The sequence below is a fragment of the Bombina bombina genome, chromosome 3 (genome assembly GCF_027579735.1).
Source record: "Bombina bombina isolate aBomBom1 chromosome 3, aBomBom1.pri, whole genome shotgun sequence".
NCBI lineage: Eukaryota > Metazoa > Chordata > Amphibia > Anura > Bombinatoridae > Bombina > Bombina bombina.
Window position 1 is genome coordinate 1,013,061,366 of NC_069501.1, and position 26,304 is coordinate 1,013,087,669.

The 26,304-nt window shown below is 36.6% G+C and overlaps 1 protein-coding gene across 1 annotated transcript in view; it reads left to right on the forward strand.

The window, feature by feature from the left end:
* The first annotated feature begins 10,096 nt into the window (after positions 1-10,096).
* LOC128652588 (zinc finger E-box-binding homeobox 1-like) overlaps positions 10,097-26,304 on the forward strand; it is a 30,105-nt gene continuing 13,897 nt past the window's right edge. Inside the window, exons 1-2 of the mRNA XM_053705520.1 lie at positions 10,097-10,218; positions 19,062-19,167. Coding sequence (XP_053561495.1) covers positions 10,108-10,218; positions 19,062-19,167 — 217 coding nt within the window. The 5' untranslated portion in view covers positions 10,097-10,107. The remainder of the gene's footprint in view (positions 10,219-19,061; positions 19,168-26,304) is intronic.

Genomic DNA, 26,304 nt, shown 5'->3' on the forward strand with positions numbered 1-26,304 from the left:
ACAATATAGAGAGTATGAGAGTATGCACAATATAGAGAGTATGGAAATCTGCACAATATAGAGAGTATGGGAGTCTGCACAATATAGAGAGTATAGAAATCTGCACAAAATAGAGAGTATGAGAGTCTGCACAATATAGAGATTATGGGAATCTGCACATTATAGAGAGTATGGGAATCTGCACAATATAGAGAGTATGGAAATCTGAACAATATAGAGAGTATGATAATCTGTACATTATAGAGAGTATGGGAATCTGCACAATATAGAGAGTATGGAAATCTGCACAATATAGAGAGTATGGAAATCTGCACAATATAGAGAGTATGGGAGTCTGCACAATATAGAGAGTATGGGAGTCTGCACATTATAGAGAGTATGGGAATCTGCACAATATAGAGAGTATGAGTCTGCACAATATAGAGAGTATGATAATCTGTACATTATAGAGAGTATGGGAATCTGCACAATATAGAGAGTATGGAAATCTGCACAATATAGAGAGTATGGGAGTCTGCACAATATAGAGAGTATGGGAGTCTGCACATTATAGAGAGTATGGGAATCTGCACAATATAGAGAGTATGAGAGTCTGCACAATATAGAGAGTATTAAAGTAAAAAAATATTTTCATATACATGATACTGTTGATACATCAGTCTTCAATACAAACTGATGCAAACATTGAATACCAATACTATTGTCTCTTTCAGATTCTGCTTCTAGGTTGTGAAGAGATTGAAGTAACTATATCACATACATTCAACAAGTAAGTAAATGTCTAGCATAGGGCCATACACACAACTTTCAGGTAATCTAGAGTATTCAGGACACATAAAGTAAGTTATCATCATCATCTTTGACATTGATAATAATTTTAGTCAATTCAGTTCTTTTGACAAATTTTCATTTTAGTCAATCAGTGCCGACTCCTAGGTAACTTCACGTAATGAACTCAATGTTATCAATATGACACACATGAACTAATCTTACTCTCTTCTAGTGGTGAAAAACTGTCTAAGAAAGATAAGCATACCTAGGTTTAGCTTTCAACTAAGAATACCAAGGGAACAAAGCAAAATTAGTGATATAAAATAAAAGTAAATTGGAAAGGTGTTTAAAATGACATGCCTTTGAATCATGAAAGTTCATTTTGGACTTGACTGTCCCTTTACAAAAGTTTTATGACATGAATATAAACTATTGAGTAATTGAGCCAACAATTATTCTTCAGAGGAACAACTCATACAATTTTTTTAGGTATACTCTAGCTAGAGGGGGACTGTCACGATTGTTGTGTTGTATAATGAATATTACTCTGATTAAATAATTTTACGCTGCAAATTTCAGTCTTTCTTTCAACACCTTATAATAAAACTTATCAAACTCCATGGTACAATTTTGTTTTACCACTAACAACATAGCCCTCAAGTCAACACTTAATCTAGGGACTAGGTTTCCACTTTGACCACAATCACATACTGTTCATAAGTCCATAAAAATAATATTTTTAATCAGAATTAAATATTTCAAAAACTTATGGAAATTCAGTGTATGAAAAGAACAAATCGTAAAAGTTGAAGTCAGAGTCCTCAAATTTGAAAAAAAAACAATCCATGTCATATTTTTTTTTTTAAATAAAATAATAACATAAATAAAAGAGAGAAGCGCTCAACCTGGGAACGAACAATAGCATAATAGCTTGTTCTATGGCTAGTTACCACCCAAGAAGCAGCCTCTTTTTGCTCAACATGCCTTTCACAGAGAAGAACTTTCCTGTAGCAGTGGCATAAAATATCAGTCAAAATAATAATAATCTCTTGGTGTTGTTAAATTAGGAGTTCCTAACAGATTATAGTCTGCCCAATTTTAATTTCATTAGTTCCTAGTACTTCCGGCCTTATCTTATATATCTATAGCCTTATGCTATCCCATGCATGTTTAAACTGCATTCACAACCCGGTCATATAATATAAAATATAACTCACATGTTTCAGGAAATCCGATTATTACTTTCAGTAATTTTTTTTACAGCTTAAAGTCTACCCTTGCAATGTCAAAGACAAAGCGAAGAAACTGCATTTTTAATGACGATCTCCAGAATGAATTCAAATTTATTAAACTGGACAAACTGTGTAGTGATAAAACAAAAGTGGTATGCCAACATTGTAATGTCCATTTTTCTGTTGCTCATGGAGGTAGAAGTGACATCAACCAACATCTACGTAGCCAGAAACATAAGGATGCTGAAAAGACTCTGGCTTCAGTTAAAAACATCAGTTCATTTATGAGACGTGATGGTGATATTGAAAGTGATAAAATTGCAGCACGTGAAGCTCTATTTGCTTATCATACTGTACGTCACAGCCAAAGTTTTCGCTCAAATGATTGCTTGTCGACATTGATAAGGAAAATTTATGAACCAAAATTTTCTTCAGCACGTACCAAATCAGAAGCAATAATTACCAATGTTTTGTCACCGTACATATTGGGCAAAGTCATTGAGGATTTGAGTAAAACTAAAAGCATTACAATCAGTTTAGATGCATCAAACAAAAAAGACATCAAACTTTTTCCAATCGTTGTGCGGTACTTTTTGCCAAATTGTGGTGTTCAAGACAAAATTATAGACTTTGTTTCCTTACCTGGTGAAACATCTGATCTACAGTGTGATATGTTGAAGGAAGTTATTGACAAATTTGCTTTACAAAACAAAATAGTTGCTTTGTGTGCAGATAACACAAACACCAATTTTGGTGGTTGCAAAAGACTTGGCAAAAATAATGTGTGGCGAAAACTTGAAACTGAACTGAAAAGGCCATTATTGGTATTGGTTGTGGTGCACACATTATACACAATTGTCTCCAGTGTGCTGTTGACTGTTTGCCAATTGATATTGAATGTTTTGCAGTGAAAGTATACAAATACTTCCATATATACACAGTTAGAGTTGAAGAACTCAAAAGCTTTTGTGAGTTTGCAGGAAACAATTATGCTAGATTGTTAGAGCATGGAAATACAAGATTTTTGTCATTGGGTCCATCAATTGACAGAATTTTAAGCATGTTTGATGGGCTTACTTCCTATTTTCTTTCTCAAGAAAAATGCCCTGTTATGTTACAAAAATGGTTTGAAGATCCCTGTTTGAAATTGTGGTTGTCATTTGCAAGAGATCAAGTGTCTACATTCCAAACATACATAAGTTTAACTGAAAGAGATTCTATTTCAGCTACAGAAGTAGCCATAAACATTGAAAATCTTATTAACAATTTGGAGTCCAGAAAAAGTGAAGTGTTTGTAACTAATGATATAAAAAAACAACTGAAAATGTTGGTCGGTTCTGGAGAAATTAATGAGGCAAAGTTTTTGGATGTAGTTAAGAATTTCTACGAAACAAGCTTAGAATACATCAAAAAGTGGAAGTGCAGTGTAGGAAACACTGAGAAGTTCAAGTGGGTACTGCTAAGGAGGACTCCTGAATGGAAAGAAATACAGGACAGCCTGAATGAGGAACTCCTCACACACACAGAAACACAAGAAACTCGTGTATTCGATCAGTGGACCCTCATAAAATCTATAATTGTGAGGCAGTTGGATACATGGAATAAAGAGAACATTTCTGATAGATGGGTGGATATTTTTTCTGAAATGAGCGAAAAACTTCTAGACTTTAAAGATTTTTGTAATATTGTAGAGTTTATTCTTTGTCTTCCAGGAAGTACAGCACCTGTTGAGAGAATATTTTCTGTTATGAACAGTATGTGGTCAAGGGAGCAATCTAGATTAAGTGTTGAGACAATGAAAGCTATGTTAGTTGTAAAACAAAATTGTGCCATGGAGTGTGAGAAGTTTTATTATATGGTGTTGAAAGACCGAAATTTACTGCGTAAAATTGTTTCATCAGAAAAATATTCATGGTACAATCATGATGAAATACAGTCCCCCTGTACCTCTACATCTACCTAAAAATTTCTTCTGTCACTGAAGGATAATTGTTGGCTCAATAGTTTAAATTCATGTAATTAAAGTTAACTTTTGTTAAAATATTAATTTTGTTTTAATATGAATAAAGAATATTAACCCTGTCCCGTTTTTGACATCTCAATGTCCCGTTTTTGTCTCAAGGAAATATGGTCACCCTAATCATAGGACTACTCTCTCCGTATAGGACTGCGCACAATGTAATGTAGGTACTGTGTGTTTTGAGGCGTAGTTATAACTATAGTGTGTAGAAGATGCACAACATATAGATAAATAAGAAAAAAAATGTTTGCAATGAGAAGCAAGAAAAACTGGCATTAAAAAAAAATACATTACTAAAATATATTTTGGCTTGTTATGAGTGACAGACAGTATCTTGACATTTTACATTTTAATAAATACACATTTTTTTTCAACTGCTCTCTCAAAGTATTGATCTTTATCCGAGAGATAAGATAAGGAGTCTGGGTCTGCTCTTCCTGTAGGCTCAGCCCATTTGAAGGGGAATTTTCTGGAGAACACATTTTTTTGCTATTTTCAGATTAAAAGGCATCTCTTAGAGTAGATTGCTTTTCTATAAAAAAATATTACAATGCACCTTTTTTCTGCCCACAGAGGGAATGCTCTATAGAATCATTAAGGGAATTTACTCTTAGGGGTAGATTTATCAATGTGCGGGCAGACATGATCCGCTGTAGCATTTCTAGGGAAATGCTTGTGCAATGCCACCCCCTGCACATTCGCCGCCAATCGGCCGCTAGCAAGGGGTATCAATAAACCCGAACGTATCCGATCAGGCTGATTGCTGTCCGCCACCTCAGAGTTAGCGGACGAGTTAAGGAGCAGTAGTCTTAAGACCACTGCTTTTTAACTTACATTTCCGGCGAGCAGGAAAGTACGGGGTAGCTCTACCCCTTAGGATCTACCCCTTAGGATGCATACAATTGTTCAAAAATAGTTTTACTTTGTATTGCAACATACATGAAATTAAGACTTCCTCATTAGAGCCTTGTTAGTGTCTTAGTTGACTTTTAATTATGTTTCACTCTGAATTATTTTATAATTGAGCTGCTATAACTTGCTTGAATATTATATTTTTAGCTATTCTGTACAGGAAATCAGTAAAGGGAAAGGAAATGTGCAGTTGTAAGACATTTAAATTCACTTCTTTTTTACTTTACTCGAACTCTTGGGGGTCGATTTATTAAGCAGCGGATGCTGCATCAAAGCCCCATCGTTTTCAGGTCCGCCTGAAACAGAAGTTAAGAAGCAGCGGTCTTTTAGGTGACGGACTGAAATCATCCTGAGCTGATACGATCTGGATGATTGACAGCCCCTGCTAGCGGCTGATAATCATGTCCGCTCGCCTCTTCATAAATATACCCTTTGGTACCTTTTGTTGAAAAGGAACATGTACATATCCTACATTACTGGGATCTAGCTAGGGGATTGATCACAATAGGAAACGTTAATCTAATACATTTTCTGCAAAATTCACTTTTAGGGGTAGATTTAATAAGCAGCGGATGATTCTTTCTACCCCCGAAGCTTCCGGCTCGCAGGAAACTTAAGTTAAGAAGCTTGTCCTTTTAGGTGGTGGACTGCAATCATCCCGATCCGATCAGGATGATTGACACCCCCTGCTAGCGGCTGATTGGCTGCGAATGTGCAGGGGGGGGGGACATTGCAAAAGCATTTCACAAGAAATGCTTGTGCAATGTAAAATGCCGACATTGTATGCTGTCTGCATTTAGGGATGTCCGGGAGACATAATTTGCTACAGCGAATCATATACGCCCCGGCATAATAACTCTATGGAAAATTTTCATGCACTGGTACAGTATATTCCTTGAATAGTCAACAATTAATCATGTATAGTCTCATAAATCTTATTTCAGAGTTTCTACATTTTTCAGTTTCACTTCTGATAGAGCCATATATTTTTTCCAGCATACATTTTTTTTTATGAATGTTTATCCTAGATATCAAAGCAGCAGTGTTTGTAACAGTGTTTTTAACAATATTATACATTGTTGAGCACTAGCTCATAGCAGTGTTTGCCTCATTGTTACAAACATTGTTGACATATATTGCTCAAGATACGTGCGCACTCCTGACTCTAGCTAGGTATGCTCTTAAAAAGAAAATAAAACCAAGAGAATAAAATACATTTGATGTTAGAAATAAAGTGGAATGTTGTTTAAATCTGAATCACAAAATTTTAATGTCCCTCTTCTGTTCTCTTTTGACTTTCTTGTGACTTTACAGTATATTAAAAAAAAAATCAACGTTGCTTTTATTTTGCAGAATTGACTTTGTAGTCCCCAGCCATATATAGTTATGCACTAAAGCATTATCAGTTACCTCTGTGTGAGATATAAATAATACAGTTATTATTGTTTATACATTTAAACTGTTTTTTATTAGGTGGTGACCAAAAGCTGCATGAAGTGAACATGGAACTCCCATCTATAATAAATGGAGAGGCCGGAGAAGAAGATAGGACCAGTGTATCTCCTCAGTTAAAAATTGAATCAATGCAGCCGAATCATTTGCTCAAGACCAATAATTCTGAGACTCTTGAAAAAAGTAAGTTTCTTCTGCACTGGCATAGCATTAAAGGGACAGACAACACCAGAATTTTTGTTGTTTAAAATAATAGATAATGCCTTTATTACCCATTCCCCAGTTTTGCATAACAAAAACAGTTATAATAATACACATTTTACCTCTGTAATTACCTTGTATCTAAGCCTCTGCAGACTGCCCCCTTATTTCAGTTAATTTGACAGACTTGCATTTTAGCCAATCATTGCTCACTCCTCGGTCAATTCACGTGCGTGAGCTCAATGTTATCTATGTGAAACACATGAACTAATGCCCTCTAGTGGTGAAAAACTATCAAAATGCTTTCAGATTAGAGGCGGCCTTAAAGGTCTAAGAAATTAGCGTATGAACCTCCTAGGTTTAGCTTTCAACTATGAATACCAAGAGAACACAGCAAAACTGGTGAGAAAGTGAAATTGGAAAGTTATTTAAAATTGCATGCCCTATTTGAATCATGAAAGTTTTTTTTTGGACTTGATTGTCCCTTTAAGTTATAGAAGGGTCACAAGTTTTCACTGGATTATGCTATTCTGTTTCGTGGTAACAGAGAATGGTGTTTTTTATCTGAAAACTCAAATGCCTCATACAATATTGAGTGTAATATTCTGTTTAAGAGGAAAGAGATGTGTGTAAATAATATATATATATTGGAATAAATCAGTTTATACACTATAAAATAAAGAACATAAACTTTACTAAGTAATTTGCCAATTAATGGTGAAATACTAAAATAAAACATTGATCATTGGATGTAAGATAAATAACTTCCCTCTTTTATTTATTTTTATATAAGAGGCATTTGTTACCCCATTGAGTGTCACAGCCTCTTTAGATTTCTATGGAGGTTCATGGATATAAATGTTAAAATAGCAGTACTTGAGTAGAGGTTATGGGGCATATTTATCAAGCTCCATACGGAGCTTGATACCCCGTGTTTCTTGCGAGCCTTCTGGCTTGCAGGAAACAGAAGTTATGAAGCAGCGGTCTAAAGACCGCTGCTCCATAACCTGTCCTCTGCTAGGGGCCTATTGACCGCAAATCTGCAAGGGGCGGTATTGCCCCAGCAGTTCACAAGAACTGCTGGTACAATGATAAATGCTGAGAGCGTATGCTGTCAGCATTTATCGATGTGCAGCGGACATGATCCACTATATCGGATCGTGTCCACTCGCACAATCCTAAATATGCCCCTATGGCTGAAGATAATAAAAAAAGAAAAACATTTGTGGGGGATACATATCTGGCTTTGGTGCACGCTGATACATTACATTACATGTTATCACCAAACAAATACTGATATTAACATATGAGCAAACAGCAACGTATCACACAGAACAAAAGCTAAGCAACATAAAAAAATGGCGCCTGTGAAAAAAAGATGCAGAGGGCAATAAAGGTGGGAACTGCACAACAGGTAATGTGTAAAAGTCTGTTTTAGAAGAAAAAGCAGTAGAAAAGCCTTCTAACAGATTGCATAGAGGTAAGTACATGAATACATGGGATATGCATAGGTCTATCCTTTGGGTATATTTTCTATAGTTTTTTAGAAGACAATAGACAGACTCAATGGCCCTACTTATTTTGTCAGACTCTATTTGCTTGATTTTGTTTGTGTGGTCACATGTTTATATTCTACATTGTCCCATTGTTGTTTAAACTATCTCTTTGTCATGTATATGTATTTTCTAAAATTACAGTAATAACAATTTCCTGTCCTAGGGTTTATGAAACTTTTTTAAAAGATGCATGTGATAAAAAATATATGATTATTAATGTTCTATATAATTATGTAATTATGTATTTGTATTATGTTGAATATAGTGGCAATTCCATTCTTAGTCCATCAAGAAATTGGCACTTGGGCCATCAAGACATTTTCAATATTTTTAAATCTAAAAAAAATCTTCCCATTTGACATGCTGTGGAGGTAGAAGGGTAAATATGCAGAGACACTTATATAGTAGCCAATTACCCAATATAGGGCGTAAACTTTGCTAGAAGTAAGCTCTTAGGTAGCACACATATTACAAGTTGAAAGTTAAAAGTTTGTGTGCAAATGAAACCCCACACACACTAACCAAAGCCCTTAGAATATCATAACCATGTTAACTTATTCTCCCCATACACGTTAATGGACAGCGCAGAAGAAAAAAATCTATCACTTATCGCTTGCACGCTAACCCAACAGAAGTTATTAATATTGCACATTCTAATGTTCTTCACATACAGGAAAAAAATATTTTTATTGTAAATATATATATATATATATATCTGTATTTAACTATACCTATATATCTATTGCTATAGATGTATAGGTATAGATAAATATTTTACATTAACATTGTCAGATATTTATTTAATAAATAAATAAAAAACTATGTGAAGAACATTGGAATGTAAAATATGCATAACACATTTTGGGTTTCGGGATTTAGGTCTAAAGTGGTGTCGGGTTAGCGCACGTGAAAAATTAGTCATCTTAAAGCGTGCTCTTGAAATATTAAATATAAAATATTAAAAATATTAATAATAATTAGTAAAATTATTATACATAATGTAAAAAATAAATATATATATATATATATATATATATATATATATTCTATGGATTATTTAGAATTGTTTACAGTATCTATAATAATTTTTAATAAATATTATTTATATTTTTCCATATTTTATATTTAACATTTCAAGAACAAGCTTTAAGATTACTAATTCTTCATGTACGATAACACAACACCACATTAGGCTTAAAGCATTAAACATGAAGCATGTTACGCATATTTTACATTTCAATGTTGTTTACATAAAAAAAAATGTTATTATTGAATATATATTTCTCTTTATATATGATAATGTTAATATAAAATATATATCAATATCTATATATCTATAGGAATAGATATATAGGTATATACAGATATATAGTAAAATACATTTACAATAAAAATAAAATTTTCCTGTATGCGAACAACATTGGACTGTAAAATATGTACAGTAAATATACAGTAAAACACATAAATACATTTGTATGCACACATACTGTATATATATATATATATATCAATATATAGTATGTGTGCGTACATATGTATTTATGTGTTTTATATATATATATATTCCATATACCATATACCTTTGAGCCTTTATGTGACTCATTTTTATCAAATAGTGTTTATATGAGGGTAACTGTAAATGTCAATGTATTTATGTTGTATTTAGTGCAACTTTTTTTAAAATGCACTACCCTTTACGCAAGGTTTTCAGTCGTGCTAACCCGACGAGCATTTACTTTCAACTTGTAATACAATCGCTTTATCCGTTGCACGCACAAAGCCGATATCGCTCGCTCGCCACTTGTAATTTAGCCCATAATCTTTTCTACAGTAGTTTACTTCAATAGATGTCAGATACCATTCAATAGGATTATGTACACACTTTGTTCAAACAAATTCTTAAAATGGATGTTTTAACCATCAAGTGCTTCATCTTGTTTTATAAGGTGCTGTGACAACTTGCATGCTATGTGGGAGTGTTTACAGAAGTTCTGCCTCTGCCAGTGATGATTTAAAGAGTAACATCTCATGTTTAATGTGTGGTTCCTGCCTCCCGCATGAAGATATCCAGCAGGTATGGAGTATGTGCTATTTTTTATGTTATTATAATTCCATCACATCATAAAATAATGCACTTCTGTAAACTTGTGTAAATGCAGCTGATTGACTTTCATAACACATCCTTTGTCTGTCCTTTTACTTTTTTAACCAACGTTTTTTGATCATTGGGTTACTTAAAATGACATAAAATTCAGTAGGACGCTTCAGAATTGACTAGAAGCATTTTTGAAAATACAAATACTTATGTGTATAAAAATATTTCTAAGACTCATTATCTTACATCTGTTAATTACTTTATTTGTGTATTTTACTTCCCCAGCATACGCATATGCGCCATCATGCGCCTGCGTCTGACACTCACACATACTGTTATTGCTGCTAGAGCTGTGTGCACAACCAGAAACTAAACATTTCTTGTCAGCAGACATCCCAAGTCTCCCTGAAGTTCAGGGAGTCTCCCTGATTGTAATAGCGGCTCCCTGATGCCAGCAAATGGAGTGCAATCTTCCTAAAACTCCAAGTTGTATGATCCAATGTGGCCCAAATCCGGACAAGTGTTTCTTTAAGGAATGCCTTTAGTTGCTGGGACCCTAAAAGCATGCATCAGTAACCAAAAAAGCCCCCCACTAATTTTAATACAATAAAACACAAATACTACCTAATTTACTGCACGTAATTAAACTGCGTATTTAAAATATTTGAGCACTCAACAAGCGTACAATCACTGGAAAATAGGGTTGTTGTATGTGGTTGTGTGCAATAAAGCTACTTTTTTTTAATGTGACTTTAGTGGGAAGCTACTTTAATGATAAGTCTCTATCTTATTTAGGGTTTCAAGGTGTCCAATATATAACTGGGAGGAGGGGGGGTGGCGGCGCAGTAGCGGGAGAAGCCACCTCCCTGAAATGAGTTTTTGCAGGTTGGGATGTCTGTGTCAGGCTTGTAGATTCATGTTCCTATCCTCCTGTACAGCAGTGATATTTGTCCTTATCAGCCAATAACCATGACTAGCAAGTAGGCAACTGATTATGCTGTCTGTGTTTGAATTTATATTTAAAAAGGTCTTATTTACCATGTTTTTGGCAAACAAATATATAGTTTAGTGTGATTTTAATGATGCCTTTTAATTTGCAGAAAAGAGAATTTTAAAGTACAATGTCACTTAAACTCTGTATTAGTATTATTAATTTGTATTGCCACCCTTTTATATAAGTCTGCAATAGCCATTTGTGTGCGTGCATTTGTCCCCAAAACTACACTCCACATTAAATGTGAAGTTTCATCAGAATTATTTTAGACTGAGGAGCAATGAGCTGTGGCACTCTTGTAGACAATTATCATTGTTTTTGGTCTGAAATGTTACAAATAAAAAACAAAGTTTAAAGAAAGGGATAAAAGAAATAAACTTCCCATTCTCTAACTGATCCCCTGAGAACTTCTTAGTCAGTGACATTTCTGTGGAAATGACATAATTCGACAGTTACAGTACATGGCCCATATTTATCAAGCTCCGTACAGAGCTTGAAGGGCCGTGTTTCTGGCGAGTCTTCAGACTCGCCAGAAACACAAGTTATGAAGCAGCGGTCTAAAGACCGCTGCTCCATAACCCTGTCCACCTGCTCTGAGCAGGCGGACAGGAATTGCCAGAAATCAACCCGATCGAATATGATCGGGTTGATTGACACCTCCCTGCTGGCAGCCGATTGGCCGCGAGTCAGCAGGGGGCGGCGTTGCACCAGCAGCTCTTGTGAGCTGCTGGTGCAATGTTAAATGCGGAGAGCGTATTACTCTCCGCATTTAGCGAGGTCTTGCGGACCTGATCCGCACTGTCGGATCAGGTCCGTAAGACCTTTGATAAATTGGGGCCCAAGTGTAGAAATGAAAGGGAAATTAAACTACTAGGTATAACTTCAGTAACATAGGTACTACTAACCATGCTTGTGTTTTTCCTCTTGTATCTGCAGCTTTCTTTAAAACCTTTCAATTATTTTAACCAATTACAGAAGCCTGTTGGTAAAGCTCTGTACCTTTATACTGGGCACCGCCATCTTGTAGCTTGAGTATTGTTGCATCCTGTGGTAGAAGCAGTGCACTTTCACAGATAAGTGTTGTTACTGCCTTTTTGACAGCTGTACCTTGCACTTTGCATGCACAACGAAAAGCAGAGACTTTACATATTTGCAGGTTTTTGCACACAATTTAAAAGTTACATAACAAATATAAAACCCTCATGAATGATATAGAGCAATGTAGTTACTGCAAAACAGAAAACTCCTGCTCTGTATTCTACACTTTAAACTGAAGTGCACAAGAAGACAACAATATCACTGATCTATGATTTATGAGTGAGCACTGTTTCTGTCACAGGGTGTGAGAAAACAAACTCCAAGATGGCGGTGCCCTATGTGAAGATGCAGCACTTCACTAACCAGCACTTGTAAATGGTTAAAATAAGAGAAAAACTTTAAAGAGAGCTGCAGATATAAGAGATAAAACAATAGAATGGCTAGTCGTAACAATGCAACTCTAGTTATACCCAGCAGTTTAATGTTCCTTTAAAAATGACTGTTTGGAATTACCATAATTGTAAATTGTAAAAGTGATCAAAACATTAAAAATATTTTTTTGGTAAAAACAAACAAAAAAAAACCATTTTATTAAGAAGAAAATAATCTTACATGTATATATCTGAAAATTTTAAAAAATCGAATTAAAAGATGTCAGAACACAGTTTATAATGTTGATGCATTCAATATACAGTATACAGTAAATTATACTGTTTCATTCAGAAAAACAACTAAGGGAAAAATAATGAAAAACATATTTATTTTGAATAAAATAGGAAGAAATGTCAAGAAGTTCCAGACAGTACCAATATCTTTAACCAAACATTTTGGGCTAGATTACAAGTGGAACGCTAAATATTGTTTGTGCGCAAGCAATATTAGCGCTCCACTGAGTAATCCCAGCACATGCTAATGTGCGCTGGTATCACTAGGTAAGCGCAAAGTAAATGCAATCTCGCATTGCTAGGAAGCATTGCACTCACTAGAGCGAGCTTCCACAGGCTTCAATGGGAGCCTCGTTCTGATGAATTTAGAGGCAGCATCAGAACCTAAGCATAGCAAGGGGGTAAGTAGCGCAGCAATGGCATCAGATATACGCATATTAACACATCCATAAATATGTATATAAAGCATATACATATATATTTACAGGGAACATACAGTTCCCATAGACCACAATGTAAAGGCACTTTTCAGTGCCATTTTATTTTCTAACACCCCACTCCTGCCATCCTTACCCCCAAAATACTGCCTAGTGCAGTTATTTTATTAAAAAATAAAAATGCTACAATTTTTATTTTTTAATAAAATACACTACGCTGTATTTTGGGAGCATTTGGGGCATATTTATAAAATTACCCAGAGATCTGATCTCTGGTTAATTTTATAAGTGCCAATTGCTACCATGAGCTTGCTGTAGCAATAACCAGTCACTTGTAATGGCAGGTTATTTATCGCTTGCCCATTTGCGCTCCACGTGTAATCTAGCCCTTTGTGAATTATTTTGTGAATTGTGGCCAATTTTAGGAATTCTGCAAAGTGTCACACAGAGCTACACACAGGGCCGCCATCAGGGGGTGACAGGGGTGACTCCTGTCAGGGGTCCAATGGGCCAGGGGGGCCCCATGAGGCAAGAACTAAAAAAATAATAATTTTTTTTTACATTTTGGCAGCCACCAGTGGGTACTACAGGAGAGTGCTAATTGAGCGTGGGAAATGTTATTACAAGGAGTAAAATATTAGTATTTGAGAGGATTTCTGAGTGTGCACTAAACCACTATGCACAGTGTGAGACAGACTTGGCACTTTGTTTGTACAGTGTGTGCCTGAGTCAGACGGCAGATCACTTTCATTTACAGAGGAGGTAGGATTTACTTAGCAAGTGTTTTTATTTCTTTGTGCAATTTCGGATTGTAACTTCAGTGTGGCAGTAGTTGTATGGTGGGGCCAGGGGTCCATAAAAACACATTTGTTAGCATTTATTTATGATTATTTGACAATGCTGTAGAAATTCTATATTTAAAACCATGTAGAAATGTTTCCTCCTCAATACACAAATGGTAGGTGCCCTTTTGGCATATATGCATATATATATATATATATATATATATATATATATATATATATATATATATATATATATATATATATATAAAACATTCCAGTTTACTGCCCCATTATGCATGGACTTTCCAGATGCAAGGAAGCATTTTATCTAAGATTTTTACATTTTTACATCTGCATAACATGTTATACTCTCAGACTAAGATTGCTCAGTGTTTTAAATGAGATAGGTTAACTTAAAACTGTTCAGTTAACACTACAGCTGACTTAATTTTGAAATACATACCAACAAGCCTAAATCCTGCATTTAACCAGATCTAATGGTATGAGTACCACAGCTTATGGTTCCACCAAGACCATATAGAGTACAGCATTTTCAAAATTCATAAGTACAGCTGACAGATGGAAACATTTGTACACTATATTTGAAGTGGTACTCTTGGTTGGGGAAAATAGGGAAACATCAAACAAACATATGTCAACCTTTTAAAAGTACTTTTCTTCATCTAGCCATCTACCCAGATCATTAATGTACAATTTTGAATTCACAGAATTATTTTTGTTTGCACATTTACAAATATGATTCTTTAAAAAGTGATCTCTTAATTTCTGCATATTTTTTATCATGCATGTTACACACTGATTTAGGGGATGCAAGGTGCATAAATGTTTCCTCCTGTGAGTGTTTCTGTGGGTGTCTGTGTTTATGTCTTTGTGCTTTGGTTTGTGTCTCTATGAATGTGTATGTATTTTTTTTCTGTGGGTCTCTCTGTGAGGGTGGGTATGTATGTCTTTGTGCATTTTCTGTGGATGTCTGTGAGGGTGTGTGCATATGTCTTTGAGCTTTTTCTATGGATCTCTCTGTGAGGGTGTGTGTATGTTTGTCTTTGTGTATTTTCTCTGGATACCTCTGTGAGGGGGGGTGTATGTCTATGTTTTCTGTGGATGTCTCTGTGAGGGTGTGTGTGTATGTATGTATGTCTGTGCTTTCTGTGGATGTCTTTGTGAGGGTGTGTTTTCTGTGGGTGTCTCTGTGAGGGTGTGTGTATGTCTTTGTGTGTTTTCTGTGGCTGTCTCAGTGAGGGTGTGTGTATGTATGTCTTTGTGTGTTTTATGTGGTTGTCTCTCTGTGTGTATGTCTTTGTGTGTTTTCTGTGGGTGTCTCTGTGTGTGTATGTCTTTGTGTGTTTTCTGTGGATACCTCTGTGAGGGGGGTGTATGTCTATGTTTTCTGTGGATGTCTCTGTGAGGGTGTGTGTGTATGTATGTATGTATGTCTGTGTTTTCTGTGGATGTCTCTGTGAGGGTGTGTGTATGTTTGTCTTTGTGTATTTTCTCTGGATACCTCTGTGAGGGGGGGGGTGTATGTCTATGTTTTCTGTGGATGTCTCTGTGAGGGTGTGTGTGTGTGTGTATGTATGTATGTCTGTGTTTTCTGTGGATGTCTTTGTGAGGGTGTGTTTTCTGTGGGTGTCTCTGTGAGGGCGTGTGTATGTCTTTGTGTGTTTTCTGTGGATGTCTCAGTGAGGGTGTGTGTATGTATGTCTTTCTGTGTTTTATGTGGTTGTCTCTCTGTGTGTATGTCTTTGTGTGTTTTCTGTGGGTGTCTCTGTGTGTGTATGTCTTTGTGTGTTTTCTGTGGCTATCTGTCAGTGTTTCCTTGGGTGTATGTGCAAGTTTGAGTTTGTGTGTGTGTGTCCATTGTCTGTTCCTTTTTAGGACATTTTGACCTTACTACTGATTATTCACATATTTCTACAGACTTTGAGACTAATGAGACCTTTCCGGAAGTCACCAATCCACCATTTAACCTTTAAATGATTGTTTAGGCAGTTCAGAGCCCTTCCTTTCAGCCACTGCATGCTGTTGTCATCATTTAGTTGGCATCTTCCTTTACAAAAAAAGATAATCAGAACTCCATATTTTGTTTTCTAAATCTCCTTTTTTTACAAAACTGTAGTTTACCTCATTACTTGTCAGGTCAATGTAAACAAGTGCTGAGTGTCTGTTTGGGTGTCTGTGTCTGAGTGTGTTTCTTTGCGTGTCTGCTAGAGTGTCTATATGTGAATCCTTATGTGTGAGTGTTTCAGTGTATGAATGTCTGTGTGTTTGTATGTTACTACCTTTACAACATTTCCAAGTTTAAATAGACACAACAATAAAGTGCATATACTTTTTTAGTCACTTGGTCAAACATTGCACATGTCAAAGGAGGGGGGGCCCTGATCAATGGTTAAGTCAGGGCCCCCAAAATTTCTAGTGGCGGCCCTGGCTACACACTGCACAACAAAACTATGTGGAAGCAAAATATAGTTGGTCAATTTGAAAGTTAACATGGTATTAATTATTTATTCATAATTTATTTATCATTTATGATGGTGATCTGCACAATGTGTGTGAAACTAGGTTTCTTTTCACTTAAAGGGACAGTCTACTTTTTATTGGTTAAAAAAATATTTAATCACTTTATTACCCATTCCCTAGTTTTGCATAACCAACACTGTTATATTAATGCACTTTTTGCTTCTGTGATTACCTTGTATCTAAGCATCTACAGACTGCCCCCTTATCTCAGTTCCTTTGAAAAACTTGCATTTAGCCAATTAGTGCTAACGCATATAAATAACTCCACAGGAGTGAGCACAATGTTATCTATATGGCATACAAGCGCCGTCTAACTGTGGAAAACTTTGAAAATGTACTGAGATAAGAGGTGGCCTACAATGGCTTAGAAATTAGCATATGAACCTACCTAGCTTTAGCTTTCAACAAAGAATACCAAGATAACGAAATAAATTTGATGATAAAAGTAAATTGGAAGGTTGTTTGAAATTGCATGCCCTATCTGAATCATGAACGTTTAATTTTGACTAGACTGTCCCTTTAACTAATAATATAAATGCATTCACATTTGCATCATTTATTTTAATAAATAACTTTTTTGTAATTAGAAATTAATATTAATATATTTATTTTAACTTATCAAGAAGTTTTAAGAGGTGAAAGCTGCAGAGCTCCTATACATCTGACAAATTGCAGGATTGTCACAGTTTGAGAGGGAAGTCCTAGTTTGGGATCTGTTCCAGGTACTGCCTTGGACCAAACCACAACCTGCCCAACCCCAACCACTTTATAAGCTGAAGCTCTGCCCCTCTAATTGCCATTCTATCCACAGATACATCTCACAAACAACTTGTTGAAGTCCTCTGGGGCCCATTGGGAGATATGAAGCGGTTGTAATAGAAAAATCTAAAAATCAAGTCAAAAGATGCTTGAAAAGTGTTTTTAGATGGATTGGTAATCACTGTCAAATTTTCTCAGTGCAAAGTCTTAGTAGTCTGAAGCTATAATAAAAAAACACAGGATAACCATATTTTAGATGGAATTCAAAGCTGCTGGAAGGACTTAAATTTTAAAAACAATGTTTAAATTTTAAAAACACTGAGAAAAGTAGCTTGTGCAATTATTCTAATGGATTTGAAAGATTTAACCCCAATATGGGAACAAATTTGTAGAACAGTTTTCAAAAAGCTTATTTTACCACAATAACAAAATTTGCAAACCAATGAAAAAAATGAAATAAAACATTGCACATCCTTCGCATATTTTATGCAATACTGTAATAAAAACAACATTTATTTTCTTTGCCAACATATTTCCTCCTTTTACTGAGTTTTACTCAGTCTGAGCTTTAATAGGCATTATACTGAAAAATGATCATCTCTGTTACATATGAAAGATATGGGTCTAAAAAAACATATCAAATGATTTATTTACAAAAATCCCCATAGACTTTAATGGTGCTTTTCTGTTTATAATCATTTAATAAGTTTTTCTTAAGGATTAAGATTGACCACATAATGTTTTAAAATATATTACAATGCTTTTTACTTTTTTTTTTAAATTAATGTTCCTATATTGAATAAACAAGCGTTTTCTGTGGGAGTTGTCTGAATCAGCCAGTGATTAATAAGACAGGTGTGTACTTCCTGATAGTTTCACTTTAAAGGGACCTTAAACCCCAAAATGTTCTTTTATGATTCAGAAAGAGCATAGAATTTACAACAACATTCCAATTTACTTCTATTCTTTAATTTGCTTTGTTCTTTTTTTATCCTTTGTTTAAAAAACAGCCTCAGAAGCTGGGAGCTAGCGGCACATATATGCCATTTGTCATTGGCTTATCAGTGTGTTCAGCTAGTTCCCAGTAGTACATTGCTGCTCCTTCAATAAAGGATATCAAAAGAATTAAGCAAAATAGCAGATTAAATTAGAAAGCTGTTTAACCCTTTCGTGTCAGGGCTAAAGTGCCTACAGCGGAGCAACTGTTCCGATGTAGACAAATTGAAACCACGATTGCTAGATTTCAATTATTAACCCTAGGAACGCCCTCCATACCACGATCAAATCCTGATGCACAGAAGGCTTCAGGACAGCCGTTAGCTATGACGTTCTATTCCGTCATAACGGCTTTAAAGCCCAGTGTAATTATGACGGAATAGAACGGCATAACGGCTTTAAAAGGTTAAAATGTTTGCATTATCTGAAACATGAAAGAAACATTTTGGTTTTCATATCCCTTTAAATTTGAATGGCTCAAGGTGCCCGGTTAACTGATTATACATCCAGTCCAGTACTGACTTATTAAATGTAATAAATGTTCATTCTTTTTATTACTGTTGTATGCAATATAATAGTGAACATGTTCATCTAATCTTTGTTGTAGAAGGAAATTGAAAAAAATAAAGACAACCGAAAATTCAAGTGTGAAGAGTGTGGAAAATCTTTTAAATTTAAACATCATTTAAAAGAACACTTTCGGATACATAGTGGTAAGTAATCCTTTTATATATTTATTATATATATTATATATTTATATACTGTATGTAGGAAATTCATTATTCATGGATTTGATAGTATCCCTCAATAAAACAAATATTTAGCTAAACAGTAAACAGTAGATCTGTATAATGTCTTCATTGGTTTACCATCCGGTTAATTCAGTGCCTAGAAAACTGTATTCCATCTCTCCCCTTATTAAACTGATGTTTTATTTATATATTACATTTAAACACAATATTTTTCACTTTTTCTGTTTTTTAATGGAAGTTCCTATTCTAAAGAAAATAAGTTTTGTTTTTCTGCTTGTGTAATGTGTTTCTGTCTTATAAGAAGAACAACTCCCAAAGCTATACAGGCTGTCAGTGACCAATCAGTCCTTAGGGATTAGCTTTGCATAAACATATATTTCCTGTTTCAATATAATGTTTAAGAGCTTTAACTTGGCCTTTTTCATACAAAAAAGTTTTCTCTTGTTAAGTGTATCCAGTCCACGGATCATCCATTACTTATGGAATATATTCTCCTTCCCAACAGGAAGCTGCAAGAGTCCACCCACAGCAAAGCTGCTATATAGCTCCTCCCCTAACTGCCATATTCAGTCATTCTCTTGCAAGCCTCAACATAGATAGGAGGTCGTGAGAGTCTGTGGTGCTTTCTACTTAGTTTATTCTTCAATCAAAAGTTTGTTATTTTTAAATGGCACCGGAGTGTGCTGTTTATCTCAGGCAGTATTTGGAAGAAGAATCTGCCTGCGTTTTTCTATGATCTTAGCAGACGTAACTAAGATCCATTTGCTGTTCTCACACATTCTGAGGAGTGAGGTACTTCAGAGGGGGAATGGCGTGCAGGTTTTCCTGCAGATAAGGTATGTGCAGTAAAATATTTTTCTAGGAATGGAATTGACTAAGAAAATACTGCTGATACCGAAGTAATGTAAGTAAAGCCTTAAATGCAGCGATAGCGACTGGTATCAGGCTTATTAATAGAGATACATACTCTTGTAAAAATGTGTTTTAAAACGTTTGCTGGCATGTTTAATCGTTTTTTAACATATGTTTGGTGATAAAACTTATTGGGGCCTAAGTTTTTTCCACATGGCTGGCTTAAATTTTGCATAGAAACAGTTAACTGAAGCTTCCCACTGTTGGCTGTGGCAGTTTGTTGTGTCTGTTTTTAAAAACGTCTATGTCATTTTTTTTTAATTTTTTTTTTATCTGTTTTTTGCATTAAGGGGTTAATCATCCATTTGCAAGTGGGTGCAATGCTCTGTTACCTTATTACATGTACTGTAAAAATTTCGTTTGTTTTACTGCCTTTTTTTCACTGTTTTTCAAATTTTGACAAAATTTGTTTCTCTTAAAGGCACAGTAACGTTTTATATATTTGCTTGTTAACTTGATTTAAAGTGTTTTCCAAGCTTACTAGTCTCATTATTAGTCTGTTCTAACATGTCTGACATAGAGGAAACTCTGTGTTCATTATGTTTTAAAGCCATGGTGGAACCCCATCTTAGAATGTGTACCAGATGTACTGATTTCATGTTAAACAATAAAGATCATTTTTTGTCTTTAAAAACATTATCACCAGAGGATTCTGTCGTGGGGGTAGTTATGCCGACTAACTCTCCCCACGTGTCAGACCTTTTGACTCCCGCTTTAGGGACTCACGCTCAAATGGCGCCAAGTACATCAAGGGCACCCATAGCGTTTCTTTTACCAGGGGATTCTGTCGAGGGGAAAGTTATGCCGACTAACTCTCCCCACGTGTCAGACCCTTCGACTCCCGCTTCAGGGACTCACGCTCAAATGGCGCCAAGTACATCAAGGGCGCCCATAGCGTTTATTTTACAAGACATGGCAAAGGTGGTGAATAATATTCTGGCAGCAGTATTAGTCAGACTACCTGAAATTAAAGGAAAGCAGTTAGCTCTGGGGGTAGATACAGAGCATACAGACGCTTTAAGAACCATGTATGATACTACCTCACAATATGCTTAGTCTGTGGGTGATTTTTTTTTTGACTCAGAGAAGATGATTTAACCTGATTCTGATATTTCTACATTTAAAATTTATGCTTGAGAACCTCCACTTGTTGCTCAGGGAGGCTTTGGCTGCTCTGAATGAATGTGTACAATCGCAGGGCCAGAGAAATTGTGTAGACTGGATAAATAATATGCAGTGCCGGTGTGTACTGATGTTTTTCCAATACCTAAAGAGGTTTACTAAAAATGTTTTAATAAGGAATGGGATAGACCAGGTGTGCCGTTCTCTTCCCCTCCTATTTTTTAGAAGAATGTTTTCTAATAGTTACCACCACACGGGACTTCTGGCAGACAGTTCCTAAGGTGGAGAGAAGAGTTTCTACTCTAGCTAAGCGTACCACTACCTCTGACGAGGACAGTTGTGCTTTTTAGATCCAATGGATAAAAAATGTTTATTCAACAGGGTTTTATCCTGCAGCCCCTTGCATACATTGCTTCTGTCACTGCTGCTGCGGCGTTCTGGGTTGAGTCTCTTGATGAGGCTTTACAGTTAAGCGACTCCATTGGATGAATATATTTGACAAGCTTATGCTAGCCAATTCCTTTGTTTTCTGATGCCTTGTTCATTTGACTAGACTAACGGCTAAGAATTCTGTTTTTTACTATACTGGCGCGCAGAGCGCTATGGCTTATATCATGGTCAGCTGTCGTGACTTTAATAAATAAGCTACTTAACTTCCCTTCAAGGGGCAGACCCTATTCGGGCCTGGTTTGAAGGAGATTATTGCTTATATCACTGGAGGAAAAGGTCATGCCCTTCCTCAGGATAGGTCTAAATCAAGGGCAAAAAAAAAAAAAAAAAAGTCTAATTTTCGTACCTTTTAAAAACTTCAGGGCAGGTGTGGCATCCTCTTCCTCTAAGGCAAAACAAGAGGGAATTTTTGCTCAGTCCAAGGCGGTCTGGAGACAATCGGACCTGGAACAAAGATAAGCAGGCCAAGGAGCCTGCTGCTGCCTCTAAGGAAGGAACGGACCCCTATCCGGTAACGGATCCTATAGGGGGCAGACTTTCATTCTTTGCCCAGGCGTGGGCAAGAGATGCCCAGGATCCCTAGGCATTGGAATTTATATCCCAGAGATATCTTCTGGATTTCAAAGATTCCCCCCCAAAAAAAGGGGAGATTTCGCCTTTCACAATTATCTGCAAACCAGATAAAGAAGGAGGCATTCTTACATTGTGTACGAGATCCATCCAGTTCCAAGAGAGGAACAGGGACAGAGTTTTTACTCAAATCTGTTTGTGGTTCCCAAGGAGAGGGAACCTTCAGACCTATTTTGGATCTAAAGATCTTAAACAAATTCCTCAGAATTCCGTCATTTAAGATGGAAACTATTCGTACCATCTTAACTATGATCCAGGAGAGTCAATAGAGGACTACAATGGATTTGAAGGATGCTTATCCTCACATTGTGATGCATAAAGATCACCATCGTTTTTCAGGTTTGCCTTTCTAGACAGGCATTACCAGTTTGTAGCTCTTTCCTTTGGGATCTACAGCCCCAAGAATCTTTATGGAGGTTCTGGGGTCGCTTTGGCGGTCCTTAGACCGCGGGGCATAGAAGCGGCCCCTTATTTAGACGACATCCTGATACAGGCGTCAAACATCCAAATTGCCCAGTCTCATACGGACGTAGTACTGGCATTTCTGAGATCACATGGGTGGAAAGTGAACAAGGAAAGAGTTCTCTATCCCCAATCTCAAGGGTTTCCCTCCTAGGGACTCTGATAGATTCTGTAGAAATTAAAATTTACCTGACGGAGTCCAGGTTGTCAAAGTTTCTAAATTTCTGCCGTGTTTTTTTTTTCATCCCATCCGCGCCCTTCGGTGGCTCAGTACATGAATGAAATCGGCTTAATGGTAGCGGCAAGGGACATAGTACCGTTTGCACGTCTACATTTCAGACCGCTGCAACTATGCATGCTCAGTCAGAGGAACGGGGATTACACAGATTTGTCCCCCTGTTAAACCTGGACCAAGAGACCAGAGATTCTCTTCTCTGGTGACTATGTCGGGTCCATCTGTCCAAGGGTATGACCTTCTGCAGGTCAGATGGGACAATTGTTACAATAGATGCCAGCCTTTTAGGTTGGGATGCAGTCTGGAACTCCCTGAAGGCTCAGGGATAGTGGACTTAGGAGGAGACCCTCCTTCTAATAAATATTCTGGAACTGGGAGTGATATTCCATGCTCTTCAGACTTGGCCTCAGTTAGCAACTCTGAGGTACATCATACTCAGTCGGACAATATACACGACTGTGGCTTACATCAGCCATCAAGGGGGAACAGAAGTTCCCTAGCGATGTTAGAAGTCTTACAATAATTCACTGGACAGAGACTCACTCTTGTCTATCAGCTATCCATATCCCAGGTGTTGAGAACTGGGAGGTGGATTTTCTAAGTCGTCAGACTTTTCTTCCGGGGGAGTGGGATTTCCTCCGGAGGTCAAGACCAAGCAGGAGAGGGCTTTGGTGTTTTTGACAGCGCCTGCGTAGCCACGCAGGACCTGGTATGCAGATCTGGTGGACATGTCATCCTTTCCATCACAGTCTCTGCTTCTGAGACAGGTCCCTCTACCTCAGGGTCCTTTCAACCATCTAAATAGAATCAATCTGAGATGGACTGCCTGGAGACTGAACGCTTGATGTTATCAAAGCATGGCTTCTCCGAGTCAGTCATTGATACCTTAATACAGACATGAAAGCCTGTCTCTAGGAAAATTGAACATAGATATGGTGTAAATATCTGATTGTTATGAATCCAAGGGTTACTCATGGAGTAAAGTCTGGATTCCCAGGATATTATCTTTTCTCCAAGATGTTTTTGAGAAAAGGGTTGTCAGCTAATTCCTTAAAAGGGGACAGATTTTTACTCTGTCTATTTTTTTGCACAAGCGTCTGGCAGGTATTCTAGACGTTCAGGCATTTGGTCAGGCTTTGGTTAGATCCAAGCCTGTGTTTAAAACTGTTGCTCCGCCATGGAGCTTAAACCTGATTCTTAAGGTTCTTCAAGAAGTTCCGTTTGAACCTTTTTTGTTCCATAGATATCAATCTTTATCTTGGAAAGTTCCTTTTGGGTAGCTAATTCCTCGACTCGTAGAGTCTCCAAGTTATCTGTGTTACAATGTGATTCTCCTTATCTGGTCCTTCGTACGGATAAGGTAGTCCTGCGTACCAACCTGGGTTTTTTCCTAAGGTGGTATCTAACAAGTACATCACTCAAGAGATAGTTGTTCCATGCTTGTATCCTAATCCTTCCTCAAAGAAGGAACGTCTATTACACAATATTGGACGTGGTTTGTGCTTTAAAGTTTTACTTACAAGCTACTACAGTTTTCATCAAACGTTCACCTTGTTTGTTGTCTATTCTGGACAGAGGAGAGGTCAAAAGACTTCAGCAGCCTCTCTGTCTTTTTGGTTAAAAAGCATAATTCATTTAGCTTATGAGACTGCTGGACAGCAGCCTCCTGAAGGGATTACAGCTCATTCTACTAGAGCTGTGGTTTTCACTTGGGCCTTTTTTAAATGTGGCTTCTGTTGAACAGATTTACAAGACGGAGTCTTGGTCTGCGCTTCATACTTTTCAAATTTAACAAATTTGATACCTTGCTTCTTCGGAGGCTATTTTTGGGAGAAAGGGTTTTTTACAGGCAGTGGTAACTTCCGTTTAAGTACCTGCCTTGTCCCTCCCATCATCCGTGTACTTTAGCTTTGGTATTGGTATTCCATAAGTAATGGATGATCCGTGGACTGGATACACTTAACAAGAGAAAACATAATTTATGCTTACCTGATAAATTTATTTCTCTTGTAGTGTATCCAGTCCACGGCCCGCCCTGTCACTTTAAGGCAGGTAATTTTTTCATTTGAACTACAGTCACCACTGCACCCTATGGTTTTTCCTTTCTCTGCATGTTTTCGGTCGAATGACTGAATATGGCAGTTAGGGGAGGAGCTATATAGCAGCTTTGCTGTGGGTGGACTCTTGCAGCTTCCTGTTGGGAAGGAGAATATATTCCATAAGTAATGGATGATCCGTGGACTGGATACACTACAAGAGAAATAAATTTATCAGGTAAGCATAAATTATGTTTTTTTTATGCATCACAAGACTATTTTAATGCCTCCCTATTGTATTACTGTCTGACCTGACATTTCTCCTTCTAATGCAAACCACCACACAAATATAACAAATCTTAGTTTTAATGGTCTTTTCCATAGCACCATCCCTGAAATCTCACCTACTTAAAGGGACATTAAACACTAATCGCAATTTTAATCAATATTATTAAGTTTATGTACCACCTCCCTTATGCCATGCTGAAATCTACCCTTCACATCATTCTAGTGTTGACGTGCTTGCATGTGTGCAGGAACTCTCCTTCAGTTACCTACAATGTAACCTAGGTTCTAAAATGGCAGCACCAAGACTTTGAGGGCAGTGCATGAGTATTTAATGTCCCTTTAATCAATATTTTAGTCTGGTTGTCTCAGTACTATATACTATATCCTTTAACACTTACAACCAATACATCTTGCCATATCCACTTTCTGAAAATGTCCAGAATCCCCATCTACTACTTAATTCAATCAATAAATAATTCTCTCTTTTATATTCAGTCTAAAATATAATTAGACAACTTCTGAATTGTCTTCGACTCTTGAATCTATTCACCCTTAAAGGGACAGTCTAGACCCAATACTTATTTTTTTATTACTTATTGTTACATACCAAAGGATCTTGCAATGGGTTCCACATCTATAAGGTTGTAAAACGTACATGAAACTTTGAAATAATCAATGTTAGTTAGCAGCCAGGGAGTCGATCCGATAAAAATCGTCGCCCGCAAAAGCCGGCGACGCCAATATTTGCGCGGGTTTGGTATCACATATACGGCGTAACCTAGAAGTTACGCGCGTATATTTCTGCCGTCGCCCGTAGTTTTTTGGGCTATAGGCAGGTATACCAAACCAGCGCAGTTTGGTATCCAATATGCAGCGTAAGGACTTACGTGGCGAAAATGGAGAAAACTTACTCCATTTTCACCTCACCACAAAAAGCAGCCGTAAGAAGCCTTACGCTGACTA